The 24,648-nt window shown below is 38.2% G+C and overlaps 1 protein-coding gene across 7 annotated transcripts in view; it reads right to left on the reverse strand.

Moving 5' to 3' along the window:
* Nucleotides 1–24,648, reverse strand: part of GDAP2 (ganglioside induced differentiation associated protein 2) — a 70,718-nt gene that overhangs the window by 7,185 nt on the left and 38,885 nt on the right. For 5 of the 7 annotated variants that reach the window (XM_072644511.1, XM_072644512.1, XM_072644509.1 and 2 more), the window contains exon 13: nt 10,273–10,416. In XM_072644511.1, the coding sequence (XP_072500612.1) occupies nt 10,273–10,416 (144 nt within the window). Of the gene's footprint in view, nt 1–10,272; nt 10,417–12,574; nt 24,369–24,648 lie in introns of those variants that run through there. The other 2 variants (XM_072644515.1, XM_072644514.1) reach the window with 1 other exon arrangement.

Genomic DNA, 24,648 nt, shown 5'->3' on the forward strand with positions numbered 1-24,648 from the left:
TGAAGACCAAAGTTTCACTTCTCCCTAAGCAAACAACAAATATTTATTAAGCGCCTGCTATGAGAAAGGCACTGTACTAGGTGGTGAGGATATAAAGCCAAAAAGAAAACACTCCCTGTCCTCAAGGGGCTTATGGTCTGTTGCTATAGCCTCAGTTTTTGTGGTGTCTTAAAGCACTGGAAGCTTTCCTCATAGTAACATACTGCATACCTCGTAGGGCTGCGATGAGGAACAGTCAGATGGGGACACTGAACTTTCCATACAGTAAGCATTGCAGCCATAACTGGAACTCAGGGCTTTGACATTAAGTTCAGAGTTTCTACCATACTATACTCTTTATAATCCAGTTCTTTCGGAGTAGATTTCTTAATTCTCTTTCAGTGCTCTGTGTCCTTAAGTTTACCACACACACACACACACTGAAAACTTTTTAATACTCATGAAAGTTTCTTATACTAGTTTCATATTATGTGAGACTGCTGAGCAACAAAAACAGTTTCATGATTTATGTGGAAATGATAAAAAAAAAAAATTTGAGACACTAAAGTGCTGGAGAAAAACCATGGAATCCTTTGTGAAGGTTTTTATGAAAATGCTAGCTAATTTTTTGAGATGGGAGGGACCTATGTGGGCCAATATTGATTCCCTCCTTTGGCTGTCTTTCTGGACTTTGCCTCTGTGGGATCTTCTTTACCCTAGAACTTCCTTTGGTTACTGAATCCTCCTCACCCTGTTATGTCCACTAGCCTCGGAGGCTTTTGTGATCCTGTAACAGTCCTCGGGGCTGCCTTCCCCCTTCTCCCATTGGTCAATTCCTCCCAAGGCCTCTATTGTGAAGACTGGCACAGGCCAGTCAATCCTTACCCACTTCCTGGTTTTACTCAGACTTTGATGCCATGACTCAGTAGCCATCTCACTCTGGAACTTTTAGCTGTCCTCATATGCAATAGTTTTGTTTTTTAAGATCACGATCATGAAAGTGCCAAAGATGAAGAAAAAAAAGCTCAAAACATCTTTATTTGAATTGAAACTGTAATATGGTGTAGACTCTGTGAAGACCTAGTTTCATTTCTCAGCTGTGCCATTTAACTAACCTTATCACCTTAGGCAAGTCACTGCTTCTCTCTGCCAGGGAAAGGATATTAGGCCAAGTGTTTTAATTCAAAAATCAGCAGCAGAGCCAGGAGGTTAAAGAAGGGGGGAGGTGACAGGATGATAGAGAGATTTTCCAAGGTGAGGATGCTCCAGGCACTGATACATGATAGAGGTCAAGGAGGCCCCAAGCAGTAAGGGAAGCTCTAGACCAGGGTGGGGAACCTGTGGCCTCGAGGTCACATGTGGCCCTCCAGGTCCTCCTTTGGCTGAATGCAAACTTCACAGAAAAAATCCACTTAATAAAAGGATTTCTTCTGTAAGTGGAAAGGTGACACTCAAAGACCTTGAAGGCCACATGTGGTCTGAAGGCCATGGGTTACCCACCGTTGTTGTAGACTGCGAGAACTGCAAGTCAGGAAGGGCACAACGTCTGAGCAGACCTAGAAGGAGGGGGTGGGGTGTGTGTGCGTGTGTGCGTCTTTTCAAAATTTTGGGAGTATCACCTTGATTCAAGATACTCCGTACACTATCTGAGGGAAATCGATTAAGGTCTAAACAAGTGACTGCCTTGATTCAGGCCCTTGAGCAGCATCTAATGACCTCGAGGACATACATAAGCTTCTCTGCCTGGCACTAGAGGGTTTCCATACAATGATTCCAACTTACACTTTTAGCCTTCTTTTACATGACTTCCTTTTTTGCCTAATATGTTTCTGCAAAACTACACTGGCAGATGGTCTATGAACTCAACATGCCATTTCTTTGATTTCCGGCATTCACATGAACATCCAATGATGCCTGTAAGGCATTTCTTTTTTCACCCTGCCATTCAGAATCCTCATCACGTTTGCATGACGCTCAAGTGAGAGCTTTTCCAGCCTTCCTTGATTCCCCTATCTCAGTAGTCTCTCCCTCCTGAAATATTCAAGAACACTTCCTATTTCTCTTTTGCCCCTCTCTACCCCACAAACCTAAACCTTCTATTATACTTATCTGTGCATATGTTATATCCCTTTCTTCCCCTGACCCTTCTAGGATTGTCAGCTCACTATATTAGGAATTGTCATTTTTTATCTCTGTAACTTACCAAAGTGCCCTGTCCAAGGCTTTTGGGGCCAAACCTGATTCCGCTGGCACAGGGAATCCTTACTGAGGAACCTCTCTAACCTGGGGCACTGAGGTGTCATAGCTTGCCACCCACAGCCTCACATTATGATGGAGGACTTGAATGCAGTCTTACTGATTTTCAGATTGTCTGAGCACTAAAGCCACTATGCACTGCACACAACAGGTGCTTAATAAATATAATTCACCAAACATTAAGGGCCTGAGATGTGCCAAAAGGACCAGTGACATTAGGCACTGCTGTATTTATACCACTTAGCTAAGGCGAAATGACTCTATGAAGCTACAGTCAATTAGGGGGTCACAAAGACAGGTGAGTATAATACACAATATCACGTATTAAACACATTAAGAGGCACAAAGCAAAGGGCTCTATTAAATGTGAAGCAGAAGGTCTTAATGGGGGGGGGGGGGATGGAAAGCAGGGAAGGCTTCATTAAAGAGCCAGTGTTGGAGATGAGAGTCAATGGACCAGTAAGAATTCAAGAAGCAAAGTGGGAGAGGAACAGAGAAGACCAGAATGGAGAGGGCCTGGGGAGGAATGACAGGAGGGGATACAGAGGGGTCTCAATTCCCCACAAGGGGCTGGCAGCTTTCCTTAGTAGGCAGTAGCGAGGGGGTAAGAAAAAAAGACTAAATCTGGCTACAGGCATATTTATTAAGTTTGAAATGCTGGGACATGAGATGGAGAAACCCTGGAGGCAGTTGGAAAAATAGGCCTCAAGCTCAGAAGGGAGGTGTAGACTATACTTTGAAATTCATCTATGCAGAGGTGGTAGTTAAACGATACTGGTGGGAATGAGACTGGCAAGGGAGGAAGGCTGACAGACAAAACAAGAGAGGCAAAGACCTCTTTAGAACGCTCACATTTAAAGTTTGGGAAGATTAGGAACCAGTGAAAAGACACAGAAAAAGGATAGTTAGAAAAGTAGGGAAAAAAACAAACAGACCTCAGTATAACTGGTATCTTTGATGCCAAGGAAAGGGAGAGTATCTGGTGAGTGAGAGTGTGTATAAAAGCTGCCGAGTGGATAACAAAGGAGGGTAACAAATGTGAAAGGCCTCTGGGAGTCAGATTAAAGCAGCTGAGTAGGTAGCAAGGAAGGGAAGACATTAATGTATATACACTGTATTAGATACCTTCTTCCATGAAGTTCATCAGAGAAAGGTGTGATGATGAAGACTCAAGGGAAGTCTTTTTTTAGGGTTAGGAGACTAGGCATATTTGTTAGCAGATGAGAAGAAGCCAGTAAAATGAATTAAGCCAATATTATTTTCTCTTTACCCACCACATATTTTAGTCTCCTTGAGTAAGAAAGTGGTTATCTTACAGAATGTTCCTAATATCTCCCATACATCCTGCCAGGTCTCCATGACTAAAATTGTTTTAAGGGTACATTATAGAGTTAATAATTTAAAAAACCCTCTATCTTTGGATTATTTGAATAATAAAATAATATAATAATAGCTAATATCTATATAGCACTATGTGTAGTTAAGCACTACAATTATTATTTCTCATTTGATCCCCACAACAACCCTGCAAAGTATGTGCTATTGTCATCTCCAATTTACAGGTGAGGAAACTGAGGCAAACAGATTCATACCTTGCCCAGGGTTACTCAGGTCTTCTTCCCAACTCCAGACCTAGCATTCTAGCCACATCCCACCACCTGGTAGCTTCTATGTATAATGCCAGCTTGTATGGTTGCATGGGAGGTGCCACGAAGCACCAGGTCTCAAGCATACCACTGGAGTCTTTGCAAGGGGAAATGAAGCCATGAGTTACTATGGGTCTAGTCTTTCAACCAGTTATGAATCTAACTATACTACTGTCTGCCTTGCACCTCTTTATTTTTTCCCTACAAGAACAGCATGAAACACTTTCAAATAGTTTGCTAAAATCCAGGTAAACTCTAGCAATAGTATTTCCTTGACCTAACAGTCTAGGGTCCCTATTGAAAAAGGAGATAAGCTTGATCTGGCAGAATATGTTCCTGATAAAATATCCTGGCTCTCTGTTACTTAGGAGATGGTCAATACCTAGGTTTTTAAAACTGTAGGATAGGTTCCAGGAAAACTGGGTGTTAGAAAAATTCTACATTATACTCTGGAGGGTTTGTTTGTTTCATTCACTGCATTTTCATCCCCCACATATAGGATAGTACCTGGCACACAGTAGGTGCTTAATAAATGCTTATAGTTTGTGTTTCCTTTTTTTGATCACTGTGCAATAATTTTAGGCCTGTGTCTCTGATGGACAAAGATAAGATAAGGTAAACACTCAAAACTCAAACCCAAACTGATTTAGGACAGCTGGCCTGGGTGTGGTAGAGTTTTAACTGAATTTTAACAACTGCCTATTCATTTTTGGACGCTTAGACACACAATGTGTGTCACTGCAAAATAGTCCCTTGGGCCTTCTAATGATCATAAAACAGATGACATGTATATCTGTTCCAAAAAATAAGTATAAACCAAAACACAGGTTTTTGAAATGTTATTTCAGTTTTTTTTGTATCAAGAAGTAGTTAGGCAGAACCCTATGCCTAGCACATCCCCTTCAAGCCATTGTTTTGATCTCAAGGAGACAGAATGATAATTCAGAAGGATAAAAATTAGGGCAAATTTTATTTCATTGATTCACTAAAAAATTCAGGCTGATGTTCCTGTCTCACATACCATAATCTTTATATCCATGACCTAATTGTTCCATTTTCACTAGTTCTCTTTGTATTACTGCCAAACAAACTTTTATTAGCTATCAAGATACATTATCTATTCCGCTTTTCACACAAAGATAATCAAGGATAATAGCTGAGGTTAGCTGAATGCTAAAGAAAAAAATTTCATATAGGATTTTCATATTTTCATTTTAAATAATTCTATAAAAGTCACAGAATAATTATAATTAAACTCTTCCTCCTACCTTCCTGATTTAATACATATTTATGGATGTGAAGATATTTAGCTAAGTCAGGACAAGCCTCCATCATCTGTTTCCTACCTGAATTTGTCATTATGTATCAATAGATACAATTTTATTACTGAAGGGATACGCTGACTCTAACTGTAGGTATTATGTCACTGACAAGTAAGTGGCACCACAGAAAAAATCCTGCCACAAAGACCGATCTTCCTTTGGGCAAGCAGATCTTTTCTTCAGGTACCGTGGAGGAACGAAGAATCTTAAATCACACTAGCATGCCTCAACCACACCCATAATGCCCCTGAGTAAAAGGATGTGATGCTCTTCCACATTCTGTTCTCTACAGGATGGGGTGCTCTGAGGCACATCGTCTCTCTGGCCTTCACTCATTAGAGCTTCCGAGGTTCCCTTCAGCTCTAAAATTCTGAGTTCAGTGAACTGGAAGCCTATGGGAATTCTATATGAAGGATGTGCATGTACTTTACCTGTCACTGTATTTTAATGACTAATGGGATACTTAAGTAGACAATAAGTATAGGAACAGAAACCAGCCTCAAAGGAGTGAGGATTAAGCCAGAGATGTCACAGACTTCTGTGGTGGCAAAGAGCATTTATTCATTACCTGTGAATTTAGTCACTGAGAATGACAATGAACTATTGCAGGGATTAACAGTTCTTCAGCATCTAAGGAATTAATGCTCTGCTAGAACAAAGGCTATGGTATAGTGAGAGATCATAAAGGTTGTAGACAGTCATCAGTCACAAATGAGGTGGAGAGTTCTCATTTCTGACCATGTAATTCTTTGGCAACTCTATACTCATTTAACGATTTATTATAAATTTTGGGGAAGGGTGGGAAAGGGTGAAGAATTAAAATAATTAGTGGCCTAGGACTAGCCCTAAAATTCCAAATTAGTCCTATCCCTTTACTACAGACTATGAATCATTCAAGAGGGGTTTCTTATATTGAGAACAGGGTGTGGGGGTTGACTTCAGATCTTTTAGACTTCAAAACAGGATACTGGAAATGAATCTTGGGGGAGGGTTCAACCTTTCCTGACTCTGAGGATCTCTAACATAATAAAATGAGACATATTTTTAACCAGATCAAACTATATGCTCTCCCTTGGTATTTTCAGAAGACTTTGCAAATGTTTTTGATGAGCCTTCATACTCTGCTGTATATTTTACGTATTTACTTATGTGTATCTTCTCTTCCTCTACCACACTGTAAACTATTTTAGGGGCAGCACGGACCATATATAATTCACCTTTGTATTCCCCTTAGTACCTAGCCCAGTTCCTTGCAAATGGCAAGTAATTAATAAATATTTGTTGAACTAGATTCTTATTTTTGTAATTATGTAATTTAAGGTAATTTAACCTAATTTTAAAAACACTGTTTTGAAATCAGCTATATATACTTTTGGCTATTAATTTTAACACTGGACTTAGTTCCATGGGATTCAACATTATTTTTTCCACAACTATTGCAAATGTAATATGGAAACTTCAAATCCAAATCACTTTCATTAAAAGTACCTAAAAGGAAAACACAAACAGATCAAATCTAAAGTGAACATGGCAGATCCTCATGCCAGTAAAGAGTTCACCTTTCATTACCATCAAGTAATAATCCAAACACATCCGTAAACTGTCACTGTTTTGATAAAATTTTAATAAGTATAAACTTTTAAAGCATTAAATGAAATTTTGAAAATAGGCCTTTCAACATAAAAAAAATGCCAAGTTGCATCATTTAAATTACCATGAATACTGGAAACAGACTAGAAATCATTCTAGGAGATAACAACAAAAATAAATTGCTTCATTTAAAATTCAATTCTTTTTAATAGGGATTGTCTAAAATGTTCAAAGCACTAGACAATGAACTAAGAAACCTGAGAAAGAAACCAAAATATCCCTGCCCTTAAGGAACTAAATTCTACAAAGAGGAATTTTAAATGAAGTGGCAGCCACTGAACTCAAAGGGGTTGGGGGAAAGTTGTATATGAGTTTTACATAGTGGTTAAGAGTAAAAAGCACGTTTACATACTTTATGTCAGTGGGTCTTCACAAGAGCCTTGTGAGGTGGATAGGCTAAGTATTATTATCTCCATTTTTACAAGTGATTAAACTGAGACCCAGAGAGGTTAGTGACTTGCCCAGCCTCACACAGCTAACTCAACAGCAGCACCAGGCCTGCATCCAGTGCTTCTTATTTCAAAGCCAATGTTCCTTCCAATATACCCCACTAGAATACATATTATCCCTGCTTCATCATTCACTGAAAAAAATAGAAGCTATTCCCTGAAAAGTTCCTCCCCTCAGCCAGGTACCTTCTGCCACCATGTCCTCCCACATGCTGAGGTGTCCCCTATCCTTGCCAAGGTTAATCTCTCTAAATGCCTAAGGGATCCCATTCCATCTTGTCTTTTCCAACAGTCTGCCCCTTCTTTATCATCACACCTACTCACTCAGTCTCTTCTACTCCTTGAGAAGGCCATCGACAATAGATGCCTCCTCTTTCTTTCTTCTCACTCTTTTCTTAACTCTATGTCTGCTTCTGACCTCATCACTGAAACTGCCACCTCCAAAGTTACTAATGATTTCTTAATCGCTAAATCTCAGTCCTCATCCTTGACTTCTCTGAAGACAGACACCAAACACGGTCACTATTGCTTTGTCCCCCTTCCTTGATGCTTACTTCCCTCTAGGTATTCAGGATACTATTCTCTACTGCTTCTGCCCCCACCTTTCTCACTGCTCCTTCTGTCTCCTTTGCTGGATCCTATGTCCAGCTTGTGTTCTCTAACTGAGGGTCCCATGGGGTTCTGATCTAGACTCTCTTCTCTTCTTCCTTTATATAATTTCACTTGGTGATCTTGGTAGCTCCAATGGATTTAATTATCATCTCTATGCTGATGATTCTCATCCCCATTTATCTAGCCCTAACTTCTCCACTGACCTCCCTCTCAGATCATGAAATGAATGTCCTATGAGACATCTTAAACTCAACATGTCCAAAACTGAACTCATTCTCTTTCCTCTCAAATCCTCCCCTTCCAAACTTCTTTTTATCACTGGCCAGGGCACCATCACCCTCCCAGTTTACCCAGGTTCACAACCTAGTTGTCATTTTTGATACCTCACCATCTCCCTCCTCCCCCTATCCCATCTGCTGCCAAGGCGTTCAGGACATTTCTCACATATTTTCTCTTGTCTCCTCTGACACTGCCTCCACCCTGGTGTTGGCCCTCATTATCTCACACTTGGAACTACTGCAATAGCCTGCTGGTGGGTCTGTCTGCCTCATTTCTTCCTACTCTATGCCATCCTCCATTCAGCTGTCAAAATGATATTCCTAAGTGAAGGTCCATGTTACCCTCTTACTCAACAAACTCCAGTGGTTTCCTGTTACTCCAGGATCAAATATAAAAGCCTCTTTTTGGCCTTCAAGGATTCATAAAGTCCACCCCTACCTTTCCAGACTTCTTATACCTTACCTAACTCCTCCACCCTACCAAGCTTCAGTCCAAGGACATTGGCCTCCTTGCTGTTCCTCAAACAAGACATTTCCCAACTCTGGGCATTTTCACTGTCTGTCCCCCATGCCTAGAACGCTCTCCCTCCTCATCTCTGCTGATTATTTCCAATTTATCCTGTATATAGCTTGTCTGTACATAGTCATTTGCATGTTGTCTCTCATCAGATTGTGAGCACCTTCAGAGCAGGAATGGTCTTTAACCTCTCTTTGAGTTGCTGGAGCTGAGCACAGTGGCTGGCACTCCCAAGGCACTTTATACTGACACTACCCTAATATGACCAACAACTGATCCTGTTCACTCTTACAAAAAATTCTCCAGAAAAAGATATCTTTTAATAAATCATAATACAGAAGAAATAAATTATTCCAATGACTTAAAAAAGCTTTTGTAGAAATAAAAGCAATACAGCCAGAAGAAACACAGAAGAAAAAGTATAAAGTAGGCATTAAAAAGTTCTGATGAAAGACAGAAATCGAAACAAATCTATAAGATTAAGAGCTATTCCTCAATGTGTAAGTGGCCAAAGGATACAATAAGCAAGCAGTTTTCAAAAGAAGAAACAATCAACAAGTATCTGGAAGTGTTCTAAATGGTTAATAATCAAGAACTATAAATTAAAATAACTATACTACTTGACATTCAAAAAACAGGCAAATATTGTAAAAGATGGAAAAAATTCAATATTGGCATGGCTATTGGAAAATAGGCTTGCTAGTTCATTGCTGGTGGAGCTAAAAACTGTTCTGTTTTGTATGGCAACATATAAAACAAAAATTGCAGAAACTGTTTTATTCTTTTGGCCCAGTGGTCTCAATATTAGGTTTATGGCACAAAGTAGTTATGGAAAAGGGGGAGGGAAGGAAACTATCCATATGAAAAGGCTCACAGTAGCACTATTTAGAATAAAATGTTAGAAATAAATCATGAGCTCAACAATTGGGGAATAGATGAACACATTTTGGAATTTTAGTATAAGAAAAATTATTCTGTAACAAAAGATGAATATGAAGAATTCAGAGGAAAACGGGAAAACATGAAAAAAGAAGATTCAAAGAGTAACATATATACTATCTATGCCACATAAATGAAGCCACTCTGTAGTTAAAATGGCATTCAACAGTCTTCACACCTTGGCTCCTTCTGCTCACAATCTAATGTCTTCCAAGCAAGTCACAAGTCTGCTGCCCTGGAGCACTGGTAGCTGTCTCCTACATCCAGGTCTCTGCTCTGGCCATTACACATGAAGGCTTCACTCTCACCTCTGACTCTTCAGACTCCCTGGCTTACCTCATCCAGCAGCTCTTTCTTCTTGGACCTTCCTTCCCCACTTCTTCCACCACTAATGCCTTCCTCTCAATGGCTGCCTTCCATCTAGTCTGTGTTTATTGTGTACATTCTAATTTATAGATGTCTCTCCTGTTATAACATAATTGACTAATTGACTTAGGGTCTTCTATTAACTGTGTGGTCTTAGGTAAGTCACTAAATCTCTCTGGGCCTCAGTTGTCTCATACATAAAATGAGGGACTTGAATCTAAATTCTATGAGGATAAAAAGTATTCTCTAATGTCTTACCCTGGCATCATATTCAAGAACAAAGGGTGGAAAGTCAATCTGTTCTGGGGATATGGCAGCAAATAGCTGGTGGAGGCTGTCCACATGGTGGATTTTATCCTTTAGTCCTGAGACAGAAAAGGTGGTAAAAAACCATGTTGATACCTATTTGATAGGAAAGAAAAAAAATTAAATTAGTAACACTTCCTTTTCTTTAAGAACATCAGGTAAAATCAATCATAACCCAGATGAAAATTTTAGAAAGATAAAAACAGGTCTAATTTTTAAAATTGTACCTAGGTAGGTAAGGTTAAAAAAAAATATGTATGAGTAAAGACCCCTAAATTGAGGATATTAGAACTGAGCCAAGAAGAGGCAGCCATAATCAGCCAGTTAATAAGCATTTATTAGACACTTACTATATACCAGGATCTGTGCTAAACACTTGGGATACAAAGAAAAGCAAAAACATGGATTCTGATCTCAAAGATCTCAAATTTTGGAGGGGGAAACATGAAAATATCTATGTATATATAAGATATACAGAGCAAATGGAAGGTAATCTTAGAGGAGAATAAGAGAGTGTGAGGGAGTGTCTGGGAAGGCCTTCTCGAAAAGGGAATCTGAAATGAGTCTTGAAGGAAACAAGTGAAACTAGGAGTTGGGGATGAGAAGTGAGGTGGGAGAGCATTCCAGGCATTGGTTACAGTCAAAGAACACAGCCAAAGTCAAGAGACCAAGTCCCAACTTTGGATGTAATCATGTGACCCTAAGCAAAAATCACTTTACCTGTGGATGTTTCAGTTAAGCCCATTTGACAAATGGATAGAACACACTTTTTTTTAAACATTGTTAAATTTACTTTTAAATTTTGGGTGCACAGTTCTTTGAATTTACATTACTGTAGTTCTTACTATAAATTTTGGCATACAGAGACTGTCTGTGTTGATGACTTCCTTGGGGTATAACAAAACCTCTAATTCAAAGGGCATGGATATTTCAGTCACCTTATTTGCATAACTCCAAAACAGCTGTATCATTTCAAAGCTTCACCAAAAGTGTTTTAGTGTTCTATGATTCCATAACATCAAGCATTCTTTCATGTGACTGTAAATACTTTGAAACTCTTAGAACTGTTCATTCATACCCTTTGAGCACTTAACTATTGGGAAATGACTGTTAACACGCATAGACATACTCCTATAACTTGCATAACAAACCCTTATCAGAGAAACTTGACACAAAGATATTTTTTCTCTTTTTGACCATTTCCATTCTTATCCTACAATGCATTAATTTTGTCTGTGCAGAAGCTTTTCAGTTTCACATAATTAAAATTATCTATTTTGTCTTTCTTAATTTTGTCTATCTCTTCTTTGGTTAAGAAACATGCCTCACCCATAGCTATGTGATGTTTCCATTAGAATTTTTTAGGTCATGCATCTATTTAGAATGTATCATGGAATACTCTTTATATGTGTGTACATATATAATGTATAAATATATATATGTATATATACATATATATAAATGGTTTTCTATGATGGTGAATAAGTATATCTTAACAGAAAAAAAAGTTTACTTCTGCTCTTTAAATACTGTTGTATAAAAATGTTATAGTTACAAATAAAATGGCCCACTCCTCTTCCACCAGGAGCTGAAGGAATTCTCAGCCAGTCAGGCTTTCCATAACACAAGGGTCTGTTGCATCAGTGCTTTAAATGGAGCTCTGGAGTTAGCTGACTTCCAAACTCTTGCTATAACTTCTAACTTACATCATAACCTTTAGTTTCCTCTCTCCCTATTAATAATATATGCTGCCCCACGAACCACTTCTCCCCTTTCTGCCACTTCTGAACTTTCAGTACTTTCTTTCCTCCTCAGTTCAAAGCCATGCCAACCGACTACTTATTTTCTAGTCCTTTCATGATGCCCAGATTGAAATCCCTGTTATTAGAGGAACCAAAAGTCCAATATCCTCAACCTTTTTTCATTAGGCATTTACTACTTCCACCTCTTTATCTTAGCTAAAGCCTACAACATATTATCTCTGGGTTGAAATTTCTTTTGGGGTAGAATTGACTGGAGATTAGAAAAAGAAGAAATAAAATAACAATGTGTTTACTATTTTACTGTCTTTCCACCTCTTACTTTATTTTCTATAATAATTCTGAACTAAGTTAAAAATTCCAGTCTTTGATGACGAATTGGTCCTTTTCACTAAGATTAATTACTCTTCATGTACCCTTCCAACTACTCAAGCACACTACCTGCACTATCATATATCCCACCCTTTTTTCTCTATCTACTTGTTCCTTTTCAATTACCTACAAATGTGCCTAAGTCTCTCCAAACCTTATAAAACATTCACTAAATTCTGCAAATTATCATTGAGACAAACTTTCTCGAGACAAACTCCTCTGGACCCATTTCCTCTCCTCACTCACTTCTAAGCTGTCTGTAGTCTGGTTTCCAACCTCATCACTAAACTGAAGCTGTTCTCTTCAAAGTTACCAATAATAACTAAGTTAGCTTCTCTACTGGCCTCCTGTCAACTTTCATCCTTCCCAACCTCTAGTATTTAACAGTAATGACTACCCTCTCCTCCTGGATATTCCCTACTATCTGACCTTACCCACTCCTTGTTCTTTTCCTGACTGTTCCTCAATATACTCTGTTATAGAGCATAATGTATGTCATGACAACTAACTGTGAGTGTACCCCTGGCTCAGTCCTTTCTATATTCTTCCATTTGTTCATCTGATCCTCTTCCCTGGGTTAATTATCTTTATGTACATAATTACCAGATCTACACATTCAATGATTCCATCTTAGGTATGCATTACCCACTATTGGACATTTCAAACTGTATGTAACTGGATGTCCTGTGTTTCAAACTCAATGTGTCCAAAAGAAAACTCATTTTTGTAACCAAATCTGTCTCTTTTCCAACCTTCCTTATTCATGCTAGGGCACCAGCATCCTTCATGTCACCCAGAGTCACAACTTAATTGCAATTTTTGACTTGGCACCTCCACTCCACATATCTAATTAGCTGTCAAATCTTGTTTCTACCTTGACAAAATCTCTCCCATGTAGCCCCTTCCCTCCACTCTAACAGCACCAACCTAATCCAGGACATTATTACTTCTTGCCTAGATTACTAGGTAGCTTCCTGTTTGACTGCTCTCCGTCAAGACTCTCTCTCCATACCCACTCAATAAACTCCACTGATTCCCTGTTGCCTCTCTAATAAAGTAGAAACTCCTCTACCTGACACTTACAATTCTTGACAACCCAGCCCCTTCCTACTTTTCCAGTCTCTCTACACATTTCTCCCCTCCACACTCTATGGACAAGCCATATTGGCTTATTTGTTTTTCCTTATACATTGTGCTCCTCCTCTTTCTGTGTCTTCACATTGACTGCCCCTCGTACTAGAAGGCATATTCTTTTCATCTCTGTCTTGTGGAATCCTTGGGTTTTTACAAGACTCACCTCAAGTGTTATGACCTATATCAATTCTTTCTTGATACCCTCAACTACTAGTCTATCAGTCAACATGCATTTCTTAAGAAAGTGCATATTACGTTCCGAAGAAGACAGTAGTCATTGGAAAAGACCTTGACGTTGGGAAAGATTGAAGGCAAAAGGAAAAAGGGATGGCAGAGGATGAGATAGGTAGTGTCATGGAAGCAACTAATACGAGGTTGGACAGATTTTGTGACACAGTGGAGGTCACAACGTTGGACATGACCGAATAACTGAAGAATAACAACCATGTTCCTGGCATGGAAACATGTTCCCCTAAGTTCTGAGGAAACAAAGAAAAGCAAAAAACAGTTCCTGTTCTCAAGAGGCACATATTCTAAACATGTATTCCACAACATTTAAATAAGGTCCAGACAGGATATAAACAGAATTGATGAAAGGTAATCTAAAAGAAGGCATTAGTAGTTTGGGAGACAGGGAAAGGCCTCTTGCAGAAAATGGGGCTTCATTTAAGTCTTGAAGAAAGACAGGGAAATTAAGAGGCAGAACTGAGGGGACATGGCATCTCTGGTATGGGGGATAGTCAATGTAAATGTACGAAAATGAAGGATGGAGTTCTGTCATGTGTGAGGAAATCTAAGCAAGACAGTGTAGCTGGAACAAAGTGTATGTGAAAGAGAGTAAGGTGTAGGAAGAACTGAAAGGAAAGAGAGGGGCCACATTATGAATGGCTTTAAATACCAGAAAGAAGAAAGTATGGGGGTAAATAATGAAAGCATTTATACAGCTTATATAGCTTGAAATGAGCTCTAGAGTTTAATGCTAAATCTAATGGTTTTTCCCTCCTCAATCTTGATTCTCTTTATTTTCCACATCTGATACTGTTGGTCACCAACTTTTCCTGGATGTTTGCTCCTCTCTATGTTCTGCCTAGGTCTCTTTTTTTCACTCTAAAATGTCTAACTTAGTGATCTCATCACCATTCATGGGTTCAATTATCATCTCTAGGCAGATTATTCCTAGATCAATTTATCAATCTGTCATTCAAGTCTCTCTTCTGAGATACAATTATGCATCTTCAACTACCTCTTGAATAACTCAACCCTGAAGTCCAGCAGATATCTCAAACAGAACATCAAAGTGGCACAGTGCGTAGAATGCAGATCTTGAAGTGAGAAAGACCTGAGTTCAAATCCTGATTCGGACACAAAAGAGCTGGGCAAATCATTTTAACCTTTCTATCCCTCCCTTTCTTTATATGTAAAATGGGGATAATAACAGCACTTACCTCACAGGGCTGTTGTAAAGATATAGTAAGAATATATGTAAAGTGCTTTGCAGACCTTAAAGCACTATACAAATGCTGTCGTTATTATTATCATGGAAGGAACACAGCACAGTGGATGGAGAGCTGGACTCAGGGTCAGAAAGACCTAGGTTCAAGTCCTACACCAGACATATGCTGTCTGAGTGACCCTGGACCAAACACTGACCCTCTCAGTATCCTTAGAAACTCTCTAAGAAGCTGCTGACTTGTACTGGCAAAGGAGCTTTTTAACCTAGGAGTTACCAATACAAATGAAATCATAGGTTCCCATCCCATCCCCCATCCCTATCCTTACTAACAGTGATGCCTGAAAGCCAAAGAGCTTTAAGATATACTAAAATGGGGCTATGTGAAGGATCTCTAAGGTGTGTCTACATATTCTCAACACATAGAAAAGATCATTGTCTTTGTGGACAGAACGTCAAATCCTATTTTATGTTTTCTGTTGTCTGTATCAAAACTGTGATCAGCCATTACATATTTACACTGCTGGACGGTATTTCCCCTATTAGACTGTAAGCTCCTTGAAAGCATGGGCTGTTTTTGCCTTTCTTTGTATCTCCAATGCTTGGCACAGGGCCTGCCAAGTAGCACTTAATAAATACTTGTTGATAGACTGACTGAATATCATGTAGTTTAACTGATTTCTTAAAACTCTGTTTCATCTAATTTCATAAACATCTCAAAAAGATCTGATGATGGAAAACATTTTGATTCTTTTTATGAAAATAGCCCATGCAAGGAAGTCATTTCTGGGGTGATCAATATCTTGGAACAATTCATTTAGTGCATGTACACTAAGCTACCTTGTCCTGGGGTACTGCCTCTACTTTGCCTCATAAATATGACCTAAAATCCCTCATCTCTATACCACTGCAGAAAGTACTCCTCCTGATGGAATTTTCCTTTTTCTCTCTAGACCCAAAATTCTTCTATGGCTTCTTATGTTATTTTCTAAAACTAACTCCATCTGTGTTCACAATTGCAACTCCAAGCGTCACTGGCAATTCACGTGTCTCAATCACTTGGGTTCATTTATATGTTCCCACAGTGCCTAAGTGCCAGGCCTAGAGGCCTGAGGGCTACCCGAGTCTTACCTTACCTGTCCCAGGTCTTCGGTTGGCCAAACCGGATAAACGTATGAGAGAAGAGACTTTCCGGAGTTGAACAAGGGTTAGGCTTTATTCAGGGTCCTGGTTACATGTGCAGGGGGAGCTCTTCCTTAGGAGGGAGAGAGAAATCTCCCAAGGAGGCAAAGATCTTACGGTAAGAGATTGGAAGTAGAAGTGTAAGTGGGGAGAGAGGGGGAGGGGAGAGCGAAGAGAGGAAAGAGGGAAGAGGCCTTCTGTCCTGTAAGGGCCCCTCCCGCGCTAAGAGCTTTCAGGCTTTCCTGACCCTAATTAAGCTCTCAGGCCGTGTAGTTTGCACCTGAATACCGTGCCTGTTAGATAACAATAGGTGTGCCCAGATCCAGGACAGTCTCGAGGGCGGGAATGCTCCTCCCATCACGTTTCTCACGGGAAGAGGCGGAAATACACGAGATAGCTCGGTCTCACTCCTTGATTCCCTGGTATTTCATGGGGGGCCTCATGAGAACTCTAAGATTTAGAAGTTCCCACCTTTACCCGCCCAAGACTGTCCACATGGAATTGAGCTTCCATCCCCAACACCTAAGCAGCACTAGGCTCTGTCCACAATAAGCAGTCAATAATGTTTAATGATTACTACAGAACAAGCCTGTACAACCTGCGGCTCACAAGTTGTGTAGGCCTCCTATAGAAGTATGTAATTTGATAACATAAAAAAGCTTTTACTTTAGAAAAGCACTCAGTATCACTATTAAAATGTTCATTTATTAGAGATATTACTACATCTAAACTGGCTATTAAATAGTAGCTTTTACTACACGTTGATGTAATACACTTAAGATCTAACTATTATTTGACTTTGTTAGGAAAAATGAATGACTAGAGATAATCAAATTCTTTGCTCTAATTTAAAAGAATTATTTTATATTTTAACATAAAATTTAATCATTTATATTCAATCTAATTTTAATTGTCTTTTATATTATTTTTAATATCAAGTGGCAGGTAGGGAACACTAAAATAGCAAGTTTTAGAAGACATCTATCAGTCAATGCTGATTGATCAATATTGAACTAATAAGCAATTATTAAATAGCTTCTATGTGCTTAGACCCTGAGGAAACAAGTATAATCAATCAATAAACATTTATTAAGCACCTACTATGTGTCAAGCACTGTACTAAATTCTGGGGATACAGAAAGAGACAAAAGACAGCCCCTCCTTTCCAAGGAGCTTACAATTTGATGAGCAAGACAAAAGATTTATGTATAAGCAACATAACCGCAATCATCGCAATGGGCCACCTCAATGTCTTCAGTAAAGCAGGAGGTGAGGTACTGATGAGAGGAAATAGAGAAGGCAGATGGAACTGGGAGCTTGAGGTGAGAAGAGGAGGTTTGGGATAGCCACTAAAGAGAATCTGACAGTCTCACAGGGAAGAGTAAAGGGATTTGTTTAGAAGAGTGTGAACTCAGTCAGGGATCAAACCCTGAATTTATAGAGAACCAAGTCAATACAGCTGAGGGACTTCTATTGGTATTTAGTACTATGCTAGTAGAAATGGAGAAAGCAGATGGAGAAAACAGATAAAACAAGAAAGGGGTTTTGTAAGGCATGATCAGAAAGTGGGGCAATAGATCTAAGGTTAACAGTTGAATTGGTCAACTATAGGGTTCAGACTATGAAGAGGCCAGAATGAAGGTGATAACAAAGAGACCAGGAAGAGTGTGGGGCTACAAGTTATAATAAGGATGAAGAATAGTTTTAAGAAAAATGAGAGCAGAAGGAGATATGGAAGAATATAAGGTTATATATTTACATAGAGCTTTTGAAGTCAAAAATTCAATGACCATATCTATGGGGGGGGGGGGGTTTGACATGGAGTAAAGACAAGGCATTTGAGGAAACTGATGACTCAGGGAGTTGAACAGCTGATTTCAAGGACTAAAGACCTGTAATGACATGGATAAATGCCTTGATTTTCAAAAGCATAGACCACTGAGCTTGAATTTGGGAGGCAAGAAGGGGAATGATGTGACCTACTTGCCCACTCTTTACTGGTTGATCACATACCTCCTAAGGTCAAACCATAGTTTCTTTGGGGTCAAGCCACAGCCCCTACTTTGGAGCCCACTGCATTAGAGAGCAGAATCAATATTTAAAAAGATCCTGAGAACTATGAACATTAAGCTATAATTCACAAAATTAAATTTAATAGGGTAAATTTAGCTTAATAGGATAAAATTAAAATCTTACATTTGGATTAAAAAAATACTTTCACAAGTACAAGATAGGTGAGACATGGCTAGAAAGTATCACAAAATACTCCCTATCTCCAGGCATTTTTCACTGGTTGTCCCTGTGCCTAGAATTTTCTTCCTCCTTGTTTCCTTCAAGTCCCTGCTAAAAATTCTACCTTCTAAATTTTCCAAATCCTTCTTAACGTCAGTGCTTATGCTCTTGGTAGTTATCTCTGAAGTAGCCTGTATATTTTTTGTATGTACATATAGCTTTCTGTATGATAACTCCCCATTACACTGTAGTGGTCCTACGTCTTTCTTTAGCAGCACTTAGCAGCACAGTGCCTGGAACACGTTAGGGGCTAAATAAATGTCTACTTACTGTCTGAAAATTATCTGGGGATCTTAGTTGGCTGCAATTTCAACATAAGTCACCAGTATAATGTATGGCACAGCTCTATGACAAAGGCTGTGAAGGTCCCCCTGTACTCTTCCCTAGTCAGACCACCATTGGAGCACTGTGTTCCATTCTGGACACCACTATGTAGGAAGGACAATGGTATGTTGGAGAAGGTCTAGAAGAGGGCAACCTCCCAACCATGTCTTGCCCTGGTCATGTTCCTTTTCTCCTACACCTTTTTACCTTGTGCTCCAAGAACAGTAATCAAATCAACGCTACCATTGCTTCTGCAATGGCATGTCAATCAGCTGTCACATGACATTACTCACCACTCCTAGGACAACTTCTAGCCACCACTCCCTATAGGTATACTCTCCTCCATAAACTCCTTGAGGACAGGAACTACTTGAACCCACAGTACTTAGTACAATGCCTATTCCATAATATATGCTTCACAGATGTTTATTCAGGCAAGAATGGGAACTTACATTAAAGTAAGTATTTCTGACAACAGGGAGACAAAACAGGATAGTGCAGGGAGTGATAGACTATTGAGGAAGTCTAATTTAAACCCAACTAACAAGCCTCAATGTGTTAATGTGGAAAAGCAATTTGAGCTCACTGCACATCACTTTCCTCATCTGGGCATAATACCTGTAGCACACACTTCCAATAGTTGTTATAAAATTCAGATTGAGAGAATGAGTAAAGTGTTTTGCAAACCTTAAAAGCACAATTACCAATGTGAATTATTAAGTCTTCTATCATATCTTTCATGAATTACTAATTTATAAAGCATAAAAATTACAAAAAAAATGATTAGCACAAACTATAATGAATATAATTCAATCTTTCATTAGCAAATCAAAATGACATTCCGAATTTCTCATAGCTCTCATCATAAGCCTATCTTATCTTTTCTTGAATCAGTCCTTTGATCAGTATAGGGACTTTCCAGTGATGCACTTCTATCAACACGGATCTGTATCTTCTCTGTGACGTTTAGTCTTAAAAGAGTTATCAGGCTGGGGATGGGGGGGGGGGGGACACTGGGAAGAAGTTAAGGGACCTGGCTGAGTTTTTTTTTCTCTCACCTCTGTTTAGAATTATGAGGAAATCTCATCATTTGAACTTTTTGATTACTTGGGTTTCTGATAAATAGGATGTTGTGGGTGTGTGTGCGTGAACATAAGTATGTCTGTATTAGGGGAGTTAATTTTTCAGTTAGGTTTTCGTAAGGGTTAAGTTAAAATCAATTTACAATTCAAATGTTCACACCAATTAGCTCTTTCTTTGGCCTGGCATTGTTCAATAGTTTAATTTATGATTTGGATGAAGTTATGAAAGGCATGTTTGTTAAATACAAAGATGACACAAAACTGGCAGAGATGGTTACTAAGATTGATGGCAGAAGCAGGATTCAATATTATGTTAATAAGTTGGATTGCTGGACCAAAACCAATGAGATGAAATTTAATTGCCATAAATGTAAAGTTCTGCATTTGGTTTTAAATAAATTAACTGCACAAATAAAGGAAGGGGGAACATTTGGTTTGTAGAATTCTTGTGAAAAAGAACAAGAGGGTTTAGTTGACCAGAAGTATGGTAAGTGAGTAGTGTGATGTTGCTATTAATAAAGTTAATATAAATATAGTGTTCAGATAAAAGTAATTAACCTTCTAACTGTATTCTGAATTGGTCAGATCACAACTATTTTGTGCAATTAAGTGTCACTTCTTTAAAGGAAACAGTAAAAAGATGGGATGTTAAGGATCATATAGTTTTGACTAATTCCATTTTTATCCGCATCAAAAACAGGGTGGCTACTTGGTGATTAATTCTTTTGTCAAGACAACTTATGAAACAAACAAAATACAAAATGACCCTTAATCTCTCTTGTCTTTGCACTGACTGACAGAAAGGTGTAAAAAGAGGCAAAAGTGCTAAGAATTCTATAATTTTAGGAAGTCTATAAACATTAACACAATGGTTAGAATTTTAAATGTGTAAATCCTAGCTTGTGATAAGTAAAAGAAGGCATATTCCTAGAGGAATCTTGATATTCTCACTATAAACAATATGACAAAAGGAAACTGGAGCTAAAGATAAGGATGGCTTGAAACTTCTCTTGAGAGGGGAAAATAAAGGAGTTGGTTTTATTTTAAGTCCAAAGGCAACAAGAAATATTGCTTGGACACTTATTTGACTATCTCTTATAAAATTTACATTTTAACAGAGAAGATACTGTAACTGATGTAGGAGTCTTATGTAAATTACCTGTATGTGTACACTCAGATCACTAACTTGTTAGAGAAAGTATAAACATCAATACCAAATTATAAGAATAAAAATGGGAAGCTGAGGACCAAGATAAAGGAACTGGTAATACTGAAAAATGAGAAATGGATAAAAGACCAGACATTGAGTGGTTCAAAATATTCAAAATATCACCCATTTGCCAGGGAAGTTGACTAATCAAACATCACTCTGCTGAGACCAAAAAAAGCTGAGAAACTGCCTGAGCTAGTAAATACTTTATATCTCCTTACCAGAAGGAGGGATATGACAGCCAAGGGCAATACCAGTTTAGCATATAAATCTGTTTGTAAAATCTTAAGAATGGTTGAAGATTTTACAGTACTGCTTTATAAAATAATGAGAAACAGCATAGGATGATAAAGTAAGTTTATGAAAAACAGAATGAAAAACCTAATTAATCCAGACCAGCCCAAGTGTACTTAAAGACTGAAATCAGAAGGCTAATGAATAGATGGGAAATGAAAAAGTATTTTTCAAGACTTCTGTAACAAACTCTTTTCATTATACAAATTTGGCCTCTCACATTGCTGTTGCTGAAGTGCTACATGAAGCAGTATAAATGGAACTACAGAAAATAAAAATGGTGAAAAGTAATTAAATCAAGTATTCATAGAAATAGTCTCTATTGATTCTCAGTTTCCTAATTTATGAGGGGGTTAGGCTAGGCTTTTTTTGGTCATGGATCCCTTTTGCAGCTTAGTGAAATCTGAGAATTTTTTTAAAATAAAATATATAGGATTATAAAGGAAACCAATAATACTGAAATCCAGTTATCACAATATTTTTTTTTACAAGTTTATAGATATCAGCTTACAAATCTCTGGACCATTTGGTCTCTAAGGTTACTTCCAGCTCTAAATCTATCATATAGTAAGACATTTAAAAAAAGGGAAGAACCAAAAACCTGGAAAAATAATTTTTATAGGGACAATTAGTCAAAATATTAATAATTACTAACTCACATACCTATTTTCCCCACATGGCAAAATTTTATAAGAAAAATCTTTACAGCTCTGAAGAGCACCCTTGAAAGTAAAGGGTACAGGCAGTCCTTCGCAAATCATAATCAATAGCAAACCACACCATTATAGTCATGCAAATGACTGAAAACAGTAGAGAATAAAAGACTCCTCTGTGCTATTTGCTGAATAGTTTTAAAAAACATTTTACTAAGTAGAACAAAATGACACTTTAAAGGTTCTCCTCCAACAAAAGTATTTCCCATGCACATGTCAAAATCATACAAGATTTCCTTAAAAGATATAAAGGATAATTTTGTTTGATGATCCTCATTGATGATGTTATTAACATCAAATAAGGCATAAAGCAGGGAAGACAGAGACTGCAAAAGCTGTTTATCCTCCTCATGAAAGATATTTGAAACTGAAAGGGGATGCCCTAGATATGGTGGGTTCTTCTGGGTGTTCCTCTTTAAGGATCATGCAGTGTTCACCACATCAAGTCCCATACCATTGCAGTCTTCTAAATAAGAGCCAGGATCAAAGAATAAAAACACATGTCTGACTGCAATAAATATTTCTCAAGTTCAGGGTCAGATTTCCAAAAGTATAGGTGATTATTCCAGTTTAATAGATAAAAGAAATTTAATAGATGACATTTATAGAACTTTTAGATTTACAAAGCACTTAACTGTTGGGGGTGTAAGCTCAGTTCCATGTGGACAGTCTCGGGCAGGTAAAGGTGAGGACTAGTAAACCTTAGAGTTCTCATGAGGCCCCCCAGGGAACAGCTGGGAATTGAGGTGTGAGACCCAGGCTATCTCATGCATCTCCGCCTCTTCTCCGTGGGGTGGGATACGTGCTGGGAGAGAGCATCCCCGCCCTCGAGATTGGCCCGGGGTCTGAGCACACCTATTGTTGTCTAACAGGCACGGTATTCAGGTGCAAACCATGCCACAGGAGAGCTTAAGTAGGGTCAGGAAAGCCTGAAGGCGCTCTTAGCGCTGAGGGGCCCTTAGAGGACAGAAGGCCCCTCTTCCCTCTCTCCTCTCTTCTTTCTTCCCTCTCCCCTCTCTCCCCACTCCCACTTCCACTTCCATTCTCTTACTGTAAGATCTTTGCCTCCTTGGGAGATTTCTCTCTCCTAAGGAAGAATTCCCCCTGCACATGTAACCAAGACCCTGAATAAAGCCTAACCCTTGTTCGACTCTGGAAAGTCTCTTCTCTCATACGTTTATCCGGTTTGGCCAGCCGAAGACCTGTGATAGGTAAGGTAACACTCAGGTAGCCCTTAGGCCTCTAGGCCTGGCACTTAACATACATCATTTAATTCTAACTGCCTTGTGAGACAGAAGATATTATTACCCCATTTTATAAATCAGAAACCCAAGGGTGAGAAAGATTAATGATTTGATATTTCCAGATTGCTTTTCTATAATAGGTAGTATCCTCCCCCCAAATTACTTTATACTTTGTATAATTATTGTAACTGTATAATTATTATAATTGTATAATTATTAATAACATATGAATATCATCAATAGCAAATTCTATTATAAAATATACACACAGCAACAAAGAAATTATATGTACTATAATGTTATATAACATATATATGGTATATACATTATACAAAATAGTTAAATGAAATATAATTTGGGAGAGAGGATACTACTTGTTGGGGGGAGATAATAGGAAATATCAAATCATTAATCTCTCTGAAACTCAGGTTTCTTTCTGTAAATAAAAAATATATACATACATTTTATTCACACACACACACAGTAAATAAAATGTAATTTGAAAGAGAAAATACTTCCTTCCAAATATGTGTGTGTATACAAAAATATATACATATGTGTATGCAAGTATATGTGTAGAGAGGTGTATGTATACGTGTGTGTATATATTTTGTACCAGTAAAAAAGTATGATTGCATGTATATATATGTGTATATGCATATACATACATATGCACTCATATGTAACTCTCCAATTAGAATCTAAGCTCAATGCAAACAAGGACTGTTTATTTTTTGTACTTACATCCCCATAGCACCTAGTATACTTTCTGGAACATAGTAGGGACTTAACACATCCTTGTTGATAGATTTATTGACTCACTCAAGGGTCACAAGTGTGAGAGGTGAATATAAATGAGTCTTCCTGATTCCAAGCTCAGCACTCTACACATCATGCTATGCTGCCTAACATATGTCAGTGTCTACAGCCTTGCAATCAATCACACAAATTCTTCTGGGTAGTCTTGTGAATTATCTCCAGCTTCAGCTTCCTAATATGAAAAACATAATGTCATCACTTGATTTTCACTCACAAATACAGAAGTATTCATATAGCTACCAATTGCTACACTATGCAATAATGAGAAATATTGTAACAGTAGGGAAGCAGTACAAAAATTCACTTAAGAAGCAAAGGAAAACAAATAAAGTGCCAACCACAACAGCAACAGTGTGAAATATTTCAGTGTTCAACATAATCAGACAATATGTTTAATATGCCCAATTTAAGTGACATATATATATATATATATATATATATGCATATACATA

Source organism: Notamacropus eugenii, chromosome 2 (genome assembly GCF_028372415.1).
Source record: "Notamacropus eugenii isolate mMacEug1 chromosome 2, mMacEug1.pri_v2, whole genome shotgun sequence".
Taxonomy (NCBI): domain Eukaryota; kingdom Metazoa; phylum Chordata; class Mammalia; order Diprotodontia; family Macropodidae; genus Notamacropus; species Notamacropus eugenii.